The 21,575-nt window shown below is 37.3% G+C and overlaps 1 protein-coding gene across 1 annotated transcript; it reads left to right on the forward strand.

Moving 5' to 3' along the window:
• The first annotated feature begins 1,562 nt into the window (after positions 1-1,562).
• actr2a (actin related protein 2a) lies at positions 1,563-14,070 on the forward strand. The gene is made up of 9 exons (XM_084399903.1): positions 1,563-1,715; positions 2,879-2,989; positions 8,105-8,320; positions 8,410-8,482; positions 9,465-9,601; positions 9,951-10,100; positions 10,282-10,427; positions 10,908-11,040; positions 11,472-14,070. Exons 1-9 carry the CDS (start codon positions 1,668-1,670, stop codon positions 11,640-11,642), a joined length of 1,185 nt encoding a protein of 394 aa, XP_084256029.1. The 5' UTR covers positions 1,563-1,667; the 3' UTR covers positions 11,643-14,070.
• The last annotated feature ends 7,505 nt before the right edge of the window (positions 14,071-21,575 follow it).

A 21,575-nucleotide genomic window follows, 5' to 3' on the forward strand; every position in this document is an offset into this window, starting at 1 on the left:
AAAGTCCGTCAAAATTAGAACAAAGAAAAATTATTAATTTTTTTTTTCTGACTTGTCATCTGCAAGCTCTTAAGGAGTCCTTCCCCAGTTGTCTGTTCTGAAAGATCATGGAGAGAAGGGGGAAAAAAACAAACAATAAAATGCAACAGACCATATAATCATGTTTAGTTACACTGTAAACCTGAATAAGTTGGCAAAACTAAAAAAAATTGAGGTAATCAGTTACATAAACATTTTTAAGTTAAGAGATTCAAAGTTTAAGTGAGCAGAACTTGCAGATTTCTATCGTGTTCTCGTACATTTTAATTGCTCTGAACATGAAATATTTGAGTAAGCTAATTTATACGTTTAACTTAAAATGATCATGTAATCTCAATTTAAGTACTTTTAGTAGTGGAAGTTGGCTAGTTTTAACTAGCTAATTCAATAAATGCTGATTTGTTAATTTGTAGCACAATGCTAGTATCGGCATAGCAATTGCTGAGTGAGTGTGGCTGTACAGAACATTAAACATATACCTGTTCTCAAACTCAGCTCATGCTCCACTCGTCAACATGATGGCAACACTCCAAAAAAAAAAAAAACATAACACAAATTTCTTCTAAATTAGCATAGCAAAACATTAAGCACTACTAAATCGCCCACTTAAAATTAATCTTGCACAAAAAACAAACAAACAAAACAACATTAAATAACACTTAATTTTAGCATTTACTCTCCCTTTTAAGTGTCATGGTTTCAAAGCATTCAGGGAAAGAAAAATCCCACTGCAGTTTCAGTTACATTTTTAAGTTTTGTGGATTTAAAAGAAAAAGTATTTAAAAGTTCTAAATACTCTAATTTGAAAGTTAATTTGATTGAACTAATATGTTCACATTTAAGTTGTGTCTACTCAAACCAATTATTTTGAGCAATAGGGTTTAGCAAAGAAAAATATATATTATTAATCATTTTGCACCTATACAGTTCATGTGAATATTAATAAATCCCAATTTTTTATTTTAAAGTCCCCCTGTAGTCAATAATTGTATCCCTTAAAACTCATCTTTGATCACCAAAATTACATATTTAAACTTTTTTCCTTCTCATTTGGTATACACGGTTCTATGATTATGCAAATTAGCCCCGCCTCCACTCACTCACACCAGGCTGACCTGATTGGTTACAAGGTAGTTTGTGACATCAGAAACACCAGCGATTTCAAACTGTGTTTTTGAGACTTTCTTTGATTCACTGCAGGTTTAAGAACAGAAATACTCAGCAATGGTGTTGGCTTATGAATTTACACATGGTTTTTCTTAAAGCATATTAAAATACCACAAAGACATACAAACAAAATCAAAAGCTTAATTTTCACCACAAGGGGACTTTAAGGACATTTTGTAATAGATATTTTAGTTGCTGAATTGCAAAAAAATCTGGGTTTTCAAATAAAATTCATCTGTGAAAGAGGTTGACACAAGATATGTGCTATTTAAAGTAACTTTTATTTAAAAATGGTTAAAAGCTTTTATTTTGTAGCCACACAACGGCTTTTGTTTTGAAGCGTCGTGGCGGACTTATATTTTGAAGGGGTGTGACGGGCGGGGCGCTGAGTGACTTCCGGCTGGCCGAAGACAGCGGCAGCAGCGCTGAGATCAGGGCGGATTCACAGAGTCTGTAGAAACATGGACAGTCAAGGCAGAAAAGTGGTGGTGTGTGACAACGGGACCGGGGTGAGTGTGAGAGCGGACCTCATACGGCTCTGTCCCGTCTGAAGGATGTTATATTTTGCGCTTGTGTGTGTTTAAATGACGGCTTGCAGGAGAGAGATGCAGCGGAACAGGAAGTGAACTGATACTAGCACCTTATTTTACACTTTGATTATCTGTGATTTACACACGACCTTAAATGTGGAAATGACACTGATCAGATGTTCAACAATCATAGATCACGATAGATTATAAACGGTTTTGCATGTGGATGTTTCGAAGGAGCTGTGTGTATTTATTGGTATGATTGACGTTTACAGATATTTTGATTTATATTTTAATGAGGTCGCAGTGTGAGCATGCATTATTGAATAAATTACATGTCTATGCACATTTACATCAATAATGCTTGAGTGTCTGTGTCTGTAAAAGCAAAGATGTAGATGATCTCTAACTCACTTCCGAGTTTGTAATCTCACATCTGGCCGAGAGAGGAAGTGACATTCGAGACAAACCATAGAAACACATTCCATCATCATTCTCTCTGTCCGGTAACAAATGATAATGCTATGATAGTCAAATGATACGCAAAGTTACTTAAAATTATATAATGGTGCATATCCTGTATTACCATAGTATTATATGTCGAGAAAAACACCATTATTAAATGTCCACAACAACATATTTTTATGGTAATGGTCCAAAAGGCATGATATTACCATAATACATGTTCATATTTAGTGGTAAATGCTCACAAAACACGCCATTACTGTAGTGCATGTCCAAAAGACATGGTATTACTATAGTACATACAAAATAGAAACATTACCCTGGGACAAAAGGAGAAAAACTCAATAATGTGAGGCATTTACTATGGCATATGTCTTTTGAACAGGTGAAACACCTAATTTTGTTGTTTGTCATGAAATGCGCACTAATGTTTCTGATAAATGTCTAGAAGCATCTTGATTTTTTGCTTTGTGTCTGATTTTTAATGACTAGCAGTCTTTCTTTCGGTCTGTATTAATAATATTTTGAACATTTTTAATTTTAGTGGAGTAATTTTATTATGTTCTTTTTTATATTTTTATTTAGCTTTATCACTTAGTTTTAATAGTTTCCACCCTTTTTTCCTTCAGGTTGGTGATATTTGTAATGATGTAACTCCCTGTCTGTCTGTCTTTCAGTTTGTGAAGTGCGGATATGCCGGCTCTAATTTCCCGGAGCACATTTTTCCTGCTCTGGTGGGGAGACCGATCATCCGCTCCACTGCCAAAGTGGGAAACATCGAGATCAAGGTAAAGTTTCCTCATTAAATGGCACCCTAAATCCCTACTCTGACACCATGAAAGGGTATGACTCGGGTATGATGACGAACAGCCTTCTATCTGTGCTGTTTTCTACATGCTGAATCGGCCCAAAAACCCCCAGACAGCGTCCGACTAGAACCAACGGTGCGGAACACACCAGAAAAACGTCAGGCGACGCTCAAAAACGGCCCGACGGCCTGGTGTGTCCCGGGCTTAAGGGTGTTCACACTTGTAGTTTGGTTCGCTTGGTTCATTTGGTCCGTACCCCCAAAATATGTTTTGTCCGCTTAGCGTTTACATTGGCATTTTAACACCGAACCTAAAGGCATAGGGATACGTTTACAACCTGATTGGTTCGGCTTTTATTACAAATTTTTAACTTACCGAACATCCAGAACAATGCTATGTTCTGAGCTAAATGCGCTCGCTGTATGTGCGTAGCTACGTGACCAGCTGAGAACTCGTGAAGAGCGTCAAAACAGCGTCAGGAATCCCTCCGTCACACACACTCACACACACACACATCTGCTGTGAGGAGACACGGTTCTGACACCTGTACTGAACTGAGATGCGCAACATCGCATTGCTTGAGCATTCTGTCCTTTTTAGGGTCACATCTTGTGACATCACGTCCTGTTTTTGGTTGGTTTACATGTCTTTAGTCCGTGTCACATTCATATTTCAGTCGAACATCACCAGAGTTGGTTTGGAAGCGGACAGAGACTCATCTTTTCAGCTTCTCACTCCTCTTGTTTAGTGCACCAGGGTTCAGATGGCAGCGTTCACACTTATTTAAATGAAATGCACTAACAGAGCAATCGCACCAGAGTTCGCTTTAATCCAACCAAACACACCAAGTGTGAACACACATTAAGTGACAATAAAGTAACTAAAGTAGGGGTGTCCAATCCTTCTCCTGGAGCACCACTCTCCTGCAGAGTTCAGCTCCCACCCCAAATAAACTCCTGAACCAGCTCGTCAAGCTCTTACTAGGCATACTAGAAACTTCCAGGGGCGTGTGTTGAGGTAAGTTAGAGCTGTGTTTAGCTATGTTTCCGTCCACCTATTTTTACAGTACTTGTGTTATGAGCATTGAGAATAGCTGGATGGCTGAAACGTCTGCTCTTGCTCTATTAAAATAATTGATTCTTTTTGTTAAAGACTTTGTCTAGTTTTTTCAGAGTGCGAACCTTCTACAGTCTCTTCTACAGTACTTGTGTTAAAATGCTGTAAAGTGAGAATGCTTTCAAAAATAAAATCACAAATTGCATTTATTTATGATTTAAAGGTACATTGCGCAAGTCTCTGAGTTTTTGCAGAACTATGCCCTCTTCTGGCGACACGCGAAACTGCAACCAGAGTTATGCACGCGGTTACGTGGAGTTTGCGTTGGGGTTTGGGATGAACTAGAAGCCGGTCTCTTTGAATCCATCTTCTACTTTTGCAAAAGTCGCTTGAGTTGTCTTCGCTGATGCGGATAATGGCGGCGAATACACAAACCTGCCAGACATAGCCAGGTGAGCGTGAACGCGCATGACGTCACGCCCAGTCGATTCCGTCCCGAATCCCTCTTATTTATTTTACTGTACAGGATTATAGAGGCAATCACAGTGATCATAGAAGGGCTCATTCAGCCCATCAGGCAATTGTTTAAGCATGTATGGGTTAGAAAAACGGGTATTTTTAACATGAAAAGTTGCTTAATGCACCTTTAACTTCTATTAACTAATTCAAATCAATGTATGGTGTAACGACCCTTTGCGTTTAAAACGGCTTTTGTCCAGGTACACTTGCGCGTAGTTTTTCAGGTAGCTTTGCAGGAAGGTTTCTTCAAGCATCTTGGAGACGTTCCAGTAGTAGACGTTCCGACTGTATGCATATCGCATAAAAAAACGCTGGAAACGCCGAGATGTGCATAAAAAATGTATGCAAATTTTTTTTTATCTGTTAAGAAAACATGCGCATAAACTACAATAGAAACACATTTACCAAATAAATTCCTCGATGCGCATCAAAAAAGACTTGACTGTGCGATGGGATGGCATAACTGTAAAGTAATTTATTATATAAAAAAATATTATTTTACAGTGGCGCTTCTCCTACTGCATCCACTTCCATTTTTCTTAGTGATGTAGCGCCAGTTTATCATGAATTTAGATTTTGTTCTTCTCAGATCACTGGATGGAAACGCTGGTTTATTTGCAAATGTTTTGTGTGATTTTTCCAATTTTGCGTATAATTTAAATTGGCAAGTTTGGATGGAAACATGGCTATTGTGAATAGGTATCGTAAGACCTTCTGGAACAGCCTACATGTCAGGTGCACATTTATGATGCTTCTAGATGCTGCCTAACTAGACTTCGAATCAGAGGTTTGGAAATTGTCATTCTACAGATTTCACAGAAACGCCATGGTGTTATTTAGTAAGAAACCACTACTTGTGTAACTTCCTGCTTGAGCTGAAGTTCCTGCTGAGTGTTTTTCAGTAGGGCTGGAGCCCACATGAGATGTGAGAGGGGCTTTATGGGTTCCTCTGATTGAAAATAATAATAATACTCTATCAGAGCAAATCCAGACATATTGAGTATTTATTATTGTCAAAAAAGATCGTTTCAGGCATATCACCAACGCTTAGTCCTGGTCCTGGACCCTTTTTTAGCTACAAACACATTATGATTTTTGAGATGAGTAACAAGTGATAGTTTTATGTTTAACACATATAATTTTTTATACCACACTACATTATAAGTTGATATATGTCTTAGTTTTTTTACACTATTTCTGTTTAGCTCAATCATGTAGGGGAACTTTTTATTTTATCTTTATTTTTTTAATGCCTTTTTTCTAAAAGTAGTATTCAAATAAACAAGGGAATTGTTTTTTACACTATTATGAAAAATCCGGTTCCTAAATTCCTTAAGTCTCTACCCTCTTCTTTTAATATGAAACATGTATATTCCTGGGCAAATAAGACAGCATGTCATGTAGTATGTTCAGTACTTGTATGTTCAATTTAGTTTTTTTTCTTGTTTGCTTGAGTTCCTAGTTAGTTTCCCTGGCTGTTCATTAGTTTCCACACACAAGTTTCTGTTCCTTGTGTATTTAAGCCTGGAGTTCTTTCTGTTTATTGTCTATCATCTATCTATGTTAGCGTGGTTGGGTTTGTTTCCCACGATCCTACAATCTCCTGAGTATTGTTTAGATTTAAACACAATGTTATTAACACACACACACACACACACACACACACACACACACACACACACACACACACATATATATATATATATATTCATATATTCTAAGTATCTCAAAAAACATGTCTGTAATCGGCCACTGAAGTTTGAGTACCTATTAGACGAGGTTAACAGAGCTCGTGGTCATGTTCGACTCTCAGCCCTTGAGGTTTGTGTGAAATTTGAAAGAAAGCAGCCACTAGGTGGCGCTAACAAGTTTTACGCCTCTGTAATCACCCTGTTTCACACAGAAACACAATATTCATATCATACTGTAGATCTCCTCATTCTGAACAACTTTGCCTCAAGAACCACTGCTGTCAATCAAATCGTTCGTTAAATATTTGAGAATATAAAACAAAAACTACTTTTGCAAACTAGTCGCAGGTTTTTTGCTCAACCTCAATAAAACCACTGCTGTACAATTCTCTGGACACTCTAGGTGAATATTTTGAAAAAAATGTTGAACTTTGGCATTTGCATGGCTATAACAGGGTGATCTAGAAAAGGGCGTGGCAAAATATACTCAAAAGCCTACTAAACGAAAACTCAACTTAAATTAGGCAAGCGCATGCGACATATGACTCTAAACAAGCATGCAAACTTTTATGGAGATCGGAGGCTATAGGTGGCGCTATATACTGCTACAGGCTTGCTAAAGAAAACATAATACCTTTTTCGCATGTTCTTAAAGGCCTTAAAGCGCTTGATCCACGTTACTTGCGCTTTATCTATCTATATAAAATATATAAATAAGAATAAAATATTTCTTTAAAAATGAACAAAAATCTTCGTCTGACGGTGTAGATAATTACTGAAGGAGACAGAACAAATCGAGGTACAACAGATTAAGCACTAGACTTATTTTAACTAATATTACATTTATGCATTCAAAACCATGATAAAGCAATGAATCTGGGTTATTATAGTTAACTAAAACTGAAAAAAAAAATCGTTTCTTGAAATAAAATATAAAAAACGTATTTTTTTCAGCTAGTTGCCAAGGCTTGATGTACTAAAATAACTAAAATAAAAATTAATAAACTATATTGACACAAATTACTCAAATTAACTCAAATTAAATGGAAAATATAAAGACAAAAACTGTCTTAGAACATTAACAAAAAAAACTATAAATTATGCTAAAATTACACTGCAATGAATGCCGTGAATATTCCGTTTTTTTAAATAATTTTCTTTAATGGATTTTGAATATAAGGCATGTTGTGGCTCTTATTTGAAGAGTGAGTGCGATAAGAGCGCTGATCCTGCATCAGTTTACATCAGTTACTCTCCTGTTCTCTCTTTGTGTCCTGTGTTCCTGTAGGATTGTAGACGGATGGTAAGTGTTTGTATGGCTGTGAGTTTGACTCTCTCTCAGCAGTTTGATCAAAACTAACGAACAGTTCTTCTCTCACTAACCCCGATGAAATGATCTGGCTTGTATGTGAGCGATGTTTGACATTACCCAGAATGCACTGCTCTGTGCTGAATGACACGAGTGTGCTGTGTCTTAAGAGGATATACAGGGTTCATATATCATGTTCAAGGCAAATATTAATTTACAACAATAATAACACAGAGGGCAACCCTGGTTCATTCAACAACTTTCTCTCTAGTTGCAGACGTTTACTCACTTTTAATGACTGGATTGCAGTGCTTTTAATGTTTCTGCTGTCAGAAGAGTTGCATTAGTCAACTCATGAGTGACTTTCATAAAATACATTGATGGAATGAAATTGCTAGTTAATTTTCCCATCTAACTCTTAATTCATCTGTCAACATGGACGGCTTCCGTTCAGCTCGAAGTGAAAGATAACGTGGCGCTGAGCTTACTGACCTTTGACCTCTCCTCTGTGACCTGTAGGACCTAATGGTGGGTGACGAGGCGAGCGAGCTGCGCTCCATGCTGGAGGTGAACTACCCCATGGAGAACGGGATCGTGAGGAACTGGGACGATATGAAGCACCTGTGGGACTACACCTTCGGCCCCGAGAAGCTCAACATCGACTCGCGGAACTGCAAGATCCTGCTCACGGAGCCGCCCATGAACCCCACCAAGAACCGAGAGAAGATCATCGAGGTTTGTGGCGTTGTTCTATACCTCTGATGGACCTCACTGAGGTTTGTGTTGATGTGATTTATTTGTAACCCTCTTTTCGCTCCCTGTAGGTGATGTTTGAGACCTATCAGTTCTCAGGGGTTTACATCGCCATCCAGGCCGTGCTCACGCTTTACGCTCAAGGTACTGAACCTGCCAATGGGCTTTAACCAGAGGCAAGAACTGGTGATGATTACCAAACGTTTGATTCTTTAGGACAACATGCACTGATGAAATGTGCATTATAGAGACAGAAAAAGACAGTAAGTTAGTTAATGGAGCCATTTTTGATTTCATGTTGGTTGTGATGGTTAGAATTAAATATTTAAAACAAAATGATCAAATAAAAAGTATTAAATATAATCTAGAATTATATAATAAATATTAAATATATAATATATAAAAAAGTAATAAATATTAAATGTATATACTATAAAAAGTAATAAATATTAAATATAACATGAGTAATAAATATAATAGATACTAAATATGATTTATAAATAATTATAAAATAAAGTTATAAATATAATAAATATTAAATACAACATATAAATATAAATAATAAATGTAAATAACGTTATATATATATATATATATATATATATATATATATATATAAAAACAGTAAACCGTAATAGACATAATAAATGCATGAATATATAATAAATAGTAAATATAAGGTATATAATACCAATAAATAGTCTCTGATAATACTAAATAATAATAAAAAAGAAAAAGTTATATATATAGTAATACATAGTAAATATATTAAATTAAATATATAAATGTAAATAATTGAATAATAAATCTATAATATATTTAAAAAATAAAATTAAAAGAAGTAAATAAAATAAATACAATAGAAATAAATATGAAATATATGATATAAAATATATAAAAATGATAGTTAAATACTATTAAACATAATATAATATATAAAATAAATATAAAGTAATAAATATAGATATTAAATACAATATATAAATATTAAATGTATAATAACATATATAAAAATAATAAATATAAATAATATAAAATATATAAAATAACAAATATATATAAAGTATAATGAAAAATGAAACTTCAGCACCTCAGGTTGATATTTGTGAATGAATGTCCTCTGCAGGTCTGCTGACGGGTGTAGTGGTGGACTCTGGTGACGGTGTCACTCACATCTGTCCAGTGTATGAAGGCTTTTCTCTTCCTCATCTCACTCGCCGTCTGGACATCGCTGGAAGAGACATCACGCGCTACCTCATCAAGGTACATCTCTATCTACACACACACACACACACACACACACACACACACACACACATACATACATACAGTCTCACTCAATCCAGTCCAAATACGTTTAGTGTGAATATTACCATGTCAATAAGAAGCTTCTATCTGAGAAAGTTAATGAGTCCGCTCAACATGTCAGTCTAGTGTGTATTGTAATCACCGTGTTTGTGTTTTTAACATATAAAATATAAATACATTTTGTGCACATTTTTTTAATAGTTCTGTTTTCAGTTAACTATAGCAACACTGTAGTCAACTATAAATAGGTGGATTCCACAGAGAAATGTCCAGACTGAATGTAACGCTCTCTGTGTGTCTCCAGCTGCTGTTGTTGAGGGGTTACGCCTTCAACCACTCCGCGGACTTCGAGACGGTGAGGATGATGAAGGAGAAGCTGTGTTACGTGGGCTATAACATCGAGCAGGAGCAGAAGCTTGCGCTGGAGACCACCGTGCTGGTGGAGTCTTACACGGTACATATGAATACATACATCTGTAAAAGCATTTTAAGATGTAATAAACCATCTCACTGGTAGACTGGAACAGTCATGCCGGCTTCTGAGATGCCTTGTTTTGGCAGTAGTTGCCACTAGAGGGCAGCAGCAGCGTGTCGAGTGAACTCTCGTCACCAGTGTCTTCTCTCTGTGTTTGCAGCTGCCGGACGGGAGGCTGATTAAAGTGGGCGGCGAGCGTTTCGAGGCTCCTGAAGCTCTGTTCCAGCCTCACCTCATTAACGTGGAGGGAGTGGGTGTAGCCGAACTGCTCTTCAACACCATCCAGGCAGCCGACATCGACACCAGGTCTCTTCAGATACACAGACTTCACACTCAGTATTCCTTATAGTATAGCATATGATGTAACGTAATATATATTACATGTTATATCTTCATCTGTGTCTGTTATCTGATAACTCACATCATGTAATATATATATAAAAAAAAAGAAAACAACTTAAAAAAATTAAATAGGCTAACTTTTAAAGTAGTACACATAAAATATATAATTTGTCAAATATTATTTTATTTTAATACTTTTTTTTGTCTTTTTACCAACACATCATGTAATATCTTTACAATAAAATAGTAAATAATTTTTTTTTTTTTTTAAATAAGTTTTAAAATACTAAACAAAATGTATAATTCTATAATATAATTTTTTAATAATTGTAATAATATTGAATAATTGTATTAATATTTTTATAATTATAATATTATCGTTATTATATATATATTTTTGTGTACATGTGTATACACACTCATATTTGACTCTCTTTATTCCAGGGCTGAGTTTTACAAACACATTGTTTTGTCGGGCGGTTCTACGATGTATCCTGGTCTGCCGTCCCGTCTGGAGCGTGAGCTCAAGCAGCTTTACCTCGAGAGAGTGCTGAAGGGAGACGTCGACAAGCTTTCGGTACCAAAAACAACTTAAATCTAATACAGACTTGCTCTAGAATACAGGCATCCTAAAAAACTCATTTGTCCACAAGCTTCTCACTAGCAATTTGCAATTTCTTCAGAAGTATTTGAGATTATCAATGGACTATGATGTCATAAATTAACTTATTTAACTCCCTCTGAATTTGGGACATTTTTACTTTTTTCCCCTCACCATGAGATAGTAAATGCAGATGCACTAAACCGATAACAATAAAGTATAATCGCATGTCAAATATTAGCCATTTTGAAATGGATGAATCACTACCGGAGCATTTTTGCCTCTGTATCATAAATATCTAGAGCAATTTTTACAATTTCTAACCCTTTTGAGTTTTATTAGTAATGATTTCTCACATATACAGCATTGCTGTTTTACTGAATCTGTCGTCTTTTCTCTTTCTGTAGAAGTTTAAGATCCGCATCGAGGATCCTCCACGCCGTAAACACATGGTGTTTTTAGGAGGAGCGGTGCTGGCCGACATCATGAAGGACAAAGACAACTTCTGGTTGACCAGAGAGGAGTACCAAGAGAAGGGCATGCGTGTTCTGGAGAAGCTAGGCGTCACCGTTAGATAAATCACACACACACCCACACATGCACACACACACGCACACAAAACATCACACTCCCAGTCACAGGGTGGCATTTTGGCAGCGTAAACACAGAGGTTTCCGGCAGTTTTTTACGGACATACTTGAGAACAACGATCAAATACTTGAACTTCCTTTTGCAATCCAAAAACGCGCTTAATGTTTGTACGACATTCCAAATGTAAAGGTTCGTATCGCTGCTGCACAACACGAGCAGAACGAAATGTTTATTTTGCTCACGAAATCAGCCGTTTATGCTGCCAAAATGAATCCTCTAATCTAATGCATCCACCATATCATGACCTTCTGTTTGTTTTGAGTCCTGTCTGTCTCATGAATTCACATCGCCCCTAATGAAGAGGAATATCGCTCTAAAAAGAGTAAGAAACAGGAGGATGTTGTGTATGTAAACGGACAAAACAATAAAAAGATGTATTTTTAAAAAGAAAAAAAAAGTTTCTTTGTTACAAAAAAAGTTTTGTAATGAGGATTACAAAAATATCGCTGCAGCCCAATCTGCTAATAAAAATGATAAAGAATATAAGAATTGTGGCCGATTGTATCAAACACGTAGACTTTCAAACGAAGGCAGATTGCTTTTGCTGAAACGCCTACTTTCTATCTTACTATCTCTGTCTTTAATCTCAGTGTTTGTGCGCTTCATTATTGGATGTGCACTTCACCTGATGCCCTGAAAGTAGCGAGAGAAAACTTTAAAAGAACATTTGAAGAGAGCTCTTTTGTCAAATATCATTGCTGAGGACGCTTTAAATGCAGCGTCAGTCTGCCTTATTTTAGTAATGAAAATCTGCATTTGGAAATCTTTAAATATAGACTCTCTGTTCATGTCATTCCACCTGCGCTTCCAGGATCAGTTATTCCTTTCAATCTAAAGGACCTTCATAAACCATAGTATCAATATCAGACTCCATTTGAAAGGGAAGTGATAATGTTCTGCCGCATGTTTAGCATACAGTTAGAGCTGCAATCTAGAACCTCATTTCTGCATTTGGCCGGGTGAATCTCATGAAACGTGTCTGTTTCAGGGTCACGTTTCTCTCCAGAATCAACTGAAAGAAATAAGAATTTATAGTTCCCGTAAAGGAATTTTAGGGAGACCTTTTTGCATTGTGCCATTATTTTCATATCCCCCCTCGACCCCAAATTCTCATTATTGTAATGCTAAAAAGAAAATATCATTACCATAATGCAAAACACAAAACTTTTTCATTACCGTAATGCAAAAAATGTATTGTCATTACCGTAATGCAATTTTTTGTAGCATAAAATGTGGTTGGTTTTTGTTGTACTGCCTTTTATGCTGATCTAAATTGAAAAATAATTGTATTACGCTATTTGTACTCATTACCGTAATGCTAAAAGGAAAATATCTTTATCGTAATGCTAAAAACTAAAACTAAAAATTACCGTAATGCAAAAAACAAAACATTTTCATTACCGATAATGCAAAAAATCTAATCTAAATTAGATGTATTTAGATCTAAATGTAAAAATAATTGTATTACGCTATTTGTACTGTAATACAGTAAAAAATGACAGTAATGAGGATATAATAAGACACCATCTTGTAGAATAATGGGAATTACAAAACATCTGGAAGTAAAATATTTGTGTACATTATGTTAATGAGTTTGGGAAGTGAATGTGTGTAATTGTCAAGAAAATGTCACAATGCCCCCCCCCCGATTCTGGGAGTGAAGTGAGATTCACACATGGAGAATTGGCCGTAAAACATGGAGAGCAGCAGCAGCAGTGTGTTTAGTGGCAGCTCATGCATGTTTCACACGTGTGCATAACCTTGTGTCGCATATTCTATTGCAATAACCCTGCATCCTTTTCATCAACTCATTTATTTAGTGTTCTAACGAGTCTCAATCGTGTTTCGCTCCCCGGAGGAACCTCACGATTGTTCACATTCTCTACTTTTTTTCTTATCGTTATGTGTGTTTTGCGTTCTTCACTGCATCTAATAGTCTGGGAACGAAGGGTCTCGCTGACGCCCGATGGGTGTTTATGGGTCAGACGCTTCATTCCCAGACCGAAGGCAGCCATGATGTAACGGTTTACTGCCTATTTGTAATATGAACAACATAATGATGATGGTATTGGTAATGATAATAATTTTTAGTGTTTGTACTCGTGACAGCTGTTTGGAAGCTGGATCAGTGATGTTTCTGTGTTTGGCTTGGGGTTTGAACACATTCAGACTCTCCTCACATGGAATGAACTATGTGACGACTCCTTTGATTTCATTCACACGCATTCTTCAAGTGCCAAGTCTGGGTATTGTAGTCACTTTGTTTGTTTTTGTTTGTTTTCTGCTCTTTTGTTTTTGTTTTGTTTGTAGCGTACTGCCTGACCACTGATTTGAATAAAGAAAATTGATTAATAACTCAAAGTTTAGTCTTTTAAACCAACTGAAACCAGCACTGTTTAGTGTGTGTGTGAGAGAGAGAAAGAGAGACAGTCAGTTTTCTTCATATGTGGCATGTAACTATGGAAGTGCACAAGGAATGGCTGGTTGCCATGTAGATGTGCTGTACACAAGCAGTGTCTTTTCTCTGTTCATCTATTAAAGTGGTGATTTACAGTACCAGTCTGTCTTAGACACACATGCTCATCATTTATTCATGCTTTTTATCCATATTTTAGGTTATAAAATGTGTAGACAAAATTCCATTCCGTACACACACATACTCATATATATATATATATATATATATATATATATATATATATATATATATATATATATATATATATATATATATATATATATATATAAAAAAATGGACTGTCAAATTGATGATGTGGATCATACCGGCTGTTGTCAGAATGCTTATGCATACAAAAATCTCACTGGATTATTACAATAAATGCCAAAAGGAAAGTTTGGAAATGTAAACTGATATCACGCTACAGCAAAAGATATAAATAACTGGATTAAAACCATTTTTTTGTGAAGATACTAACGTGCCTTAGTAGCCTTAAGACTTTTGCACAGTACTATATATACAGTGGGTACGGAAAGTATTCAGACCCCCTTAAATTTTTCACTCTTTGTTATATTGCAGCCATTTGCTAAAATCATTTGTTCATTTTTTTCCTCATTATTGTACACACAGCACCCCATATTGACAGAAAATCACAGAATTGTTGACATTTTTGCACATTTATTAAAAAAGAAAAACTGAAATATCACATGGTCCTAAGTATTCAGACCCTTTGCTCAGTATTTAGTAGACGCACCCTTTTGATCTAATACAGCCATGAGTCTTTTTGGGAAAGATGCAACAAGTTTTTCACACCTGGATTTGGGTATCCTCTGCCATTCCTCCTTGCAGATCCTCTCCAGTTCTGTCAGGTTGGATGGTAAACGTTGGTGGACAGCCATTTTCAGGTCTCTCCAGAGATGCTCAATTGGGTTTAAGTCAGGGCTCTGGCTGGGCCATTCAAGAACAGTCACGGAGTTGTTGTGAAGCCACTCCTTCGTTATTTTAGCTGTGTGCTTAGGGTCATTGTCTTGTTGGAAGGTGAACCTTCGGACCGGTCTGAGGTCCAGAGCTCTCTGGAGAAGGTTTTCGTCCAGGATATCCCTGTACTTGGCCGCATTCATCTTTCCCTCGATTGCAACCAGTCGTCCTGTCCCTGCAGCTGAAAAACACCCCCACAGCATGATGCTGCCACCACCATGCTTCACTGTTGAGACTGTATTGGACAGGTGATAAGCAGTGCCTGGTTTTCTCCACACATACCGCTTAGAATTAAGGCCAAAAAGTTCTATCTTGGTCTCATCAGACCAGAGAATCTTATTTATCACCATCTTGGAGTCCTTCAGGTGTGCTTTCATGTGTCTTGCACTGAGGAGAGGCTTCCGTCGGGCCACTCTGCCATAAAGCCCCGACTGGTGGATGGCTGCAGTGATGGTTGACTTACTACAACTTTCTCCCATCTCCCGACTGCATCTCTGGAGCTCAGCCACAGTGATCTTTGGGTTCTTCTTTACCTCTCTCACCAAGGCTCTTCTCCCCCGATAGCTCAGTTTGGCCGGACGGCCAGCTCTAGGAAGGGTTCTGGTCGTCCCAAACGTCTTCCATTTAAGGATTATGGAGGCCACTGTGCTCTTAGGAACCTTAAGTGCAGCAGACATTTTTTTGTAACCTTGGCCAGATCTGTGCCTTGCCACAATTCTGTCTCTGAGCTCTTCAGGTAGTTCCTTTGACCTCATGATTCTCGTTTGCTCTGACATGCACTGTGAGCTGTAAGGTCTAGGGTTGTAATCTCCCAGTCGATTAGTCGATTATTGGTCGATACGTTCTGACTCGACCAAAATTCTGATTGGTCGAATTTTTGCCGCGTTCATTTCATCAGGTGGAAAGCACTAGTTGCTAATGGGGGTGTTTTCAGAGCACCCCTGTTTCGCAGGTAACAGTCTGTCTTCAGAACACCCCCCTTGTTTTCACTTCTTTTGGATTAGCCCAACCCACTGGAGAAGAGAGACAGATTGAAGAAAGATTGAAGAATTATTTTAATAAAGTGGACGTGCCTTTTGTGTTTATGAGTAAAAGCTTTAAGTTAATAGTCTATTCGTGTCTCATCCGCGAAGCTGAGCTCCTATGTTCAGCCTCGCTCTGTGTGAGCTGCAGAGCGGCTGAAATGGTAGTGTCTGTCAGTTATTATAATACATATGACAAAAACAATTGTCTAAATTATGTTGCATATTCCTCAAAAGTTCTTGTGATATCATAGACTATGATATTGCGCAGGTGCATGTGATGCAGCGCTGTCAGAGCCGACAGACTCATTTCAGTGCAAAATAATTAGGTCAAAAACGATTTAATATACTGCAAATACCCTACTAGTTTTTTACGTTTATTTATAATTCATTTAGGCGGACAACAAGGCTACCAAGGACTGCGCACAGTGCGCAGCTAATTAAACGTTTTTTTTTTCCTAACATCATTTTTAGTCTCAAATTTCTGGACTTCAGTCGACCAAGATTTTCTTTGGTTGATTACAGCCCTAGTAAGGTCTTATATAGACAGGTGTGTGGCTTTCCTAATCAAGTCCAATCAGTATAATCAAACACAGCTGGACTCAAATGAAGGTGTAGAACCATCTCAAGGATGATCAGAAGAAATGGACAGCATCTGAGTTAAATATATGAGTGTCACAGCAAAGGGTCTGAATACTTAGGACCATGTGATATTTCAGTTTTTCTTTTTTAATAAATGTGCAAAAATGTCAACAATTCTGTGTTTTTCTGTCAATATGGGGTGCTGTGTGTACAATAATGAGGGAAAAAAATGAACTTAAATGATTTTAGCAAATGGCTGCAATATAACAAAGTGAACAATTTAAGAGGGTCTGAATACTTTCCGTACCCACTGTATATATATATACACATACACACACACACGCACTTTAACTTTCAAGCTCTCTGGAATACTTGATTCTAATTGGTCAGTCACCATATTCTGAGGTTAAATTATTTGTACAAATACTGTGTAATTGACTGTCCCCGACAATAGATTTTCAACTTAGCTGTGCTAGTTTTGTGTCTTTTCTATCACTTTTAAGTCTCTCTCTTCTCACAAAATACTTTATGCAAAAAAAAAAACCCAGCAACTAAATATTGAATGTCCGTTTGTTTGTTTTATCTGGTAAGTAACCATGTAATAATTTTGATTATGTGTAGTCAGCCGGTCAATATCACTTCTTGCAATAATGCCAGGTTGAACTGTACATTATCCCTAAATATTTAAAACATATGTACGCATGCATATGTGCTTTTCTTTTTCAGCCTCTCTCTGTCTCTTGGGTCTGGGCTGGATGAATATTCGATCACGGCTTTAGGAGGAATTATTTTTTGCTTGCAACTTTAGTTTGTGGACAATACAAAGTGCTTTTCCTTGACATTTCTCAAGAAGGCGTCAGGTTTTTGGAGGTCTGAGTGATACAGTCATCTTGCACAGTGATACAGAGCTGTATGAGTGTGTGTGTAGGAGGGGGTGATTGTGTTCACATTTGTTTCCGATTTTATTCATGTAAACAAGGGGGGCTGTCAGACTCAGTGGGGCCTGTTTAAATTAAGGCCAGGCTGCTCTGCACACAGCGGCTCACTCGCTGTACGTTACGTTTGTTTGTACTGAGAGACTACAGATAGATTTGCATAAATGACACAGAAATGCAAGTTTGGTCCCAATTTGGAAGTTTACCCAAAAACACTTTGTCACATGTCGTTCCAAACCCACTTTTTGGCGCTGAAAAAGTATCGTAAAAGTCCATATGGTTTGTGAATGTGAACTTTATCCCATGTCTTCTTAATGTCCCCCATTTGAAGATGCATTGAACAAGATTTGATGTTGATGGCTAGCGCCATTTCTGTCATGTCTTATCAGTGATTTAGATGGCATGCAAGTGTTAATATGGTTTTTTTTTTGAGATCTCTTTAAGATAAGGTTCATTGTGGTTTGTGCCATTAGTCATTTTTCTGCTTAATGACAAGTAACATGGTACAGAAAACAGTGTTATCCACATAATATATATCCCACAATTCCACTGCACACTGTACACATGACTGAACTGGCCTGTGGGGAAGAGAATAGTTATTCTGTTCAGTTGAACACCGCATGCACATCCAGCACACAACAAGCCGATTCATTGGTGTATGAAACGAACCACAGACATGTTTACTATCAATATCATTATGCAACCGGACCGTGAGGGCAAATCTGGTGTAAATGCTCCTAGTTTTCAAAGGGTTATTTGCTGGAACAGTCATCACTAGGGCATGCTGGGATTGAGTTTGGAGGACAATTAGGCTATAATGCAGCATTCAAATATATTTCTCTCTTACATGCATATTAGGAGAAAGAATCAGCATGAAAGCATTTGCAAACTCGTTTTACTTCCATAATATGATGTTTTATGTTAAACAGACCATTCAACAAGGGGAACAAATGCAGTGTGGGACTGATTTTATCTATCGACAATTGATTGGATAATGGGGAAATAATTCATAACCTACCTTAATGGAGAGAGAGATGCAGATTACCTAATAGCTATTTTGCAGTTGGTTAACTTTAATGACATAAAAAGTCAGAATTCTGAGATAAAGGGTCATAGTCATTATATTTGACTTTTATGACACAATCATTTCGACTTTCTATATCATAATGACTCATGAGAAGGCCTATAATTTGTACTTTTTATTTAATAATTATGTCATAATTATTTTTAAATAACCTAAAAAATAACTTATAGGCCTACATTCCCTAATGGTTATTTGTAGGTTATTATTTTAAAATAATGTTCCCAGAACGTTGCCGGGCGGTTATTCTTAAATTATACGGAACGTTCCCTAATGTTTATTGTTAGGTTAGGTTATTATTTAATAGCCATGTAAAATAACCTTCCAATTAAAACGTTGCAGATGTTTTTGTGTAATGACCTATTCAGAGATCTGAAATTATAGTTTAATATGTTAGGGTAACAATAGAAAAACAATAGAATAATGTTAGGAGATAGTCAGAAAAATGTTAGGGGAACATTAGAATAATGTTGATAACGTTAGGGGAACGTTAGAATAACATAAGAATAACGGTATGGGTTTGAATAATGTTAGAATAACGTTAGGGGAACGTAAAAAAGTTAGAATAACGTTAGGGGAGCTTTTGAATAATGTAAGAATAATGTTAGGGGAACGTTCAAAAAAACGTTAGGGGAGCTTTTGAATAACGTTAGGGGAGCTTTTGAATAACGTTAGGGGAGCTTTTGAATAACGTTAGGGGAACGTTTGAATCATGTAAGAATAACGTTAGAGGAACATAAAAAAAACGTTAGGGGAATATTAGAAAAACGTTAGGGGAATGTTAGAATAACGTTAGGGGAATGTTAGAATAACGTTAGGGGAACATTTGAATAATGTAAGAATAACGTTAGAGGAACATAAAAAAAACTTTAGGGGAACATTTGAATAATGTAAGAATAACGTTAGGGGAACATAAAAAAACGTTAGAATAACGTTAGGGGAGCTTTTGAATAATGTAAGAATAATGTTAGGGGAACGTTAAAAAAAACGTTAGGGGAATGTTAGAATAACGTTAGGGGAGCTTTTGAATAATGTAAGAATAATGTTAGGGGAACGTTAAAAAAAACGTTAGGGGAATGTTAGAATAACGTTAGGGGAGCTTTTGAATAACGTTAGGGGAATGTTTGAATCATGTAAGAATAACGTTAGAGGAACGTAAAAAAAAAAAAACCTTAGGGGAATATTAGAATAACGTTAGGGGAACATTTGAATAATGTTAGAATAACGTTAGGGGAATAACGTTCTACAAACCAAAAACTAACGTTCTATTTCCATTAAACCAAATACAAACCTTAAAAAAAGAATGTTCTGGGAACCAAACATTGTTAGCTGGATGGTTTAGTTAGTTGTCCAGTGCGGTTCCTTTCACACAGCATGAGTTCGTCGGAAAAATGCCGTTTTGAGGCCAGAAAATGTACCGGTCTGAGTTCGGTTATAAAATGCGGTTGTGACTCTCGTAAGTAAAAACGAATCGTGCGTTAACTTAACTGAATTAAGAGTGTAAAGGCAACGTGTTTTTCCGCTTCCTCCAAGTTGCTCAGATCCGGGTCTGTTTCCCATCATGCTGTCTGCTCATAAGAAACTGCTCCCATGGCTCTATTGAGACAACTTTTACAGTGTCTCTCTTAATACTTTCGTCTCAAGGATCCAGACGCTACCAAAAAACTCCAGACTTGGACTCTTAAAATGCACTTTAACCGGATTTGAAGCGCAGCATTGCTCCACAGGGACTTGTACGGCCCAAAAGGCTCCAGTTGACCTCGGACTATTGCAGTAAATTCATTACCATGACCTCTCCGGCCCTGTGGACAGGTTGCCAGATAACTGCTGCTGAAAGTAAACAAACAAGGGTGTACACGGGGAAAGAGACAATGCTGGCCCGGCCCTCTCTTTTCCTGCAAACACACACACACACGGCTCCTTCCGAGGTCCCTGTTCAGTGTGGGAAGACTCCTCTGGAGAACGCAGACTCCCCGAACATCTCTATTTCCTCCCTCTTCCTTGTTCTTTTGTATAAAGCTACAAATGTTGATATCAATGTGCATTTAATCTTTGTTGACCTTCATCATTCTCACACACTTCAAACTCTTTAGTTGTGTGTCACGCACAATAACATCCTGGTGTGTGTGATCTGTTTGTTCCCAACTGGGAGGAAGCTGTGTTGCACAAACACTCCTTCTCAAATGCGTGTGATGGCACGACAGGGTCCCGAACGAGACGGGGAGCGGCATCACGGCGCCTCCTGCAGTCTGGGAGCAGGGATGGGTCACGGGGGTTCAGGAAGATGGGCCATTCTGGCAGTAATGCTTATATAAACGAGCACGTTTTAAGGTTAATCATGCCTGCTGAGCGGCAAACGATTAGCACCCTATTCTACGCTCCAAACAGCAACGAGTACCCAGACAGCAACATGGTGTCGGCCCAGGGCCCTCATTTATAACCGTTGTGTCGCACGAAACTGGCCCTGAAAGAGGCGTACGCCAATTCCTACGCATAAGTTGTGATTTATAAAAAGAACTTGACGGGAGAATTTGCGCACCTGCACGCAAACTCCGACCCATGCGTACGAACATTTTGGAGACGGAGCAGTTTGGCGACACCGATGGTGAGCTGAGGGACTGACCGCGGATGAAGGGAAACCACTTTAAATCTTCATTATGAGTCCTAATCATAGGCTACTAAATGACTTTTAGCAATGTAATGTGACGGCACATCCGTATTTCATATTTTCTTCATGTCTTGTAGCCTACCGTTAAACATGGTATCACGTGGATAATATGCATATGCAAATGAGGATATCCATA

This window comes from Rutilus rutilus (assembly GCF_951802725.1).
Source record: "Rutilus rutilus genome assembly, chromosome: 2".
In the NCBI taxonomy this organism is placed as follows: domain Eukaryota; kingdom Metazoa; phylum Chordata; class Actinopteri; order Cypriniformes; family Leuciscidae; genus Rutilus; species Rutilus rutilus.

Excerpts from the sequence above, each read along its gene's own strand:
- actr2a (XM_084399903.1), top strand. The coding sequence starts at position 1,668 with ATGGACAGTCAAGGCAGAAAAGTGGTGGTGTGTGACAACGGGACCGGG. Across the intron at positions 10,101-10,281 it reads TGCTGGTGGAGTCTTACACG|CTGCCGGACGGGAGGCTGAT; the intron begins GTACATATGAAT and ends CTGTGTTTGCAG. Across the intron at positions 10,428-10,907 it reads GCAGCCGACATCGACACCAG|GGCTGAGTTTTACAAACACA; the intron begins GTCTCTTCAGAT and ends TCTTTATTCCAG.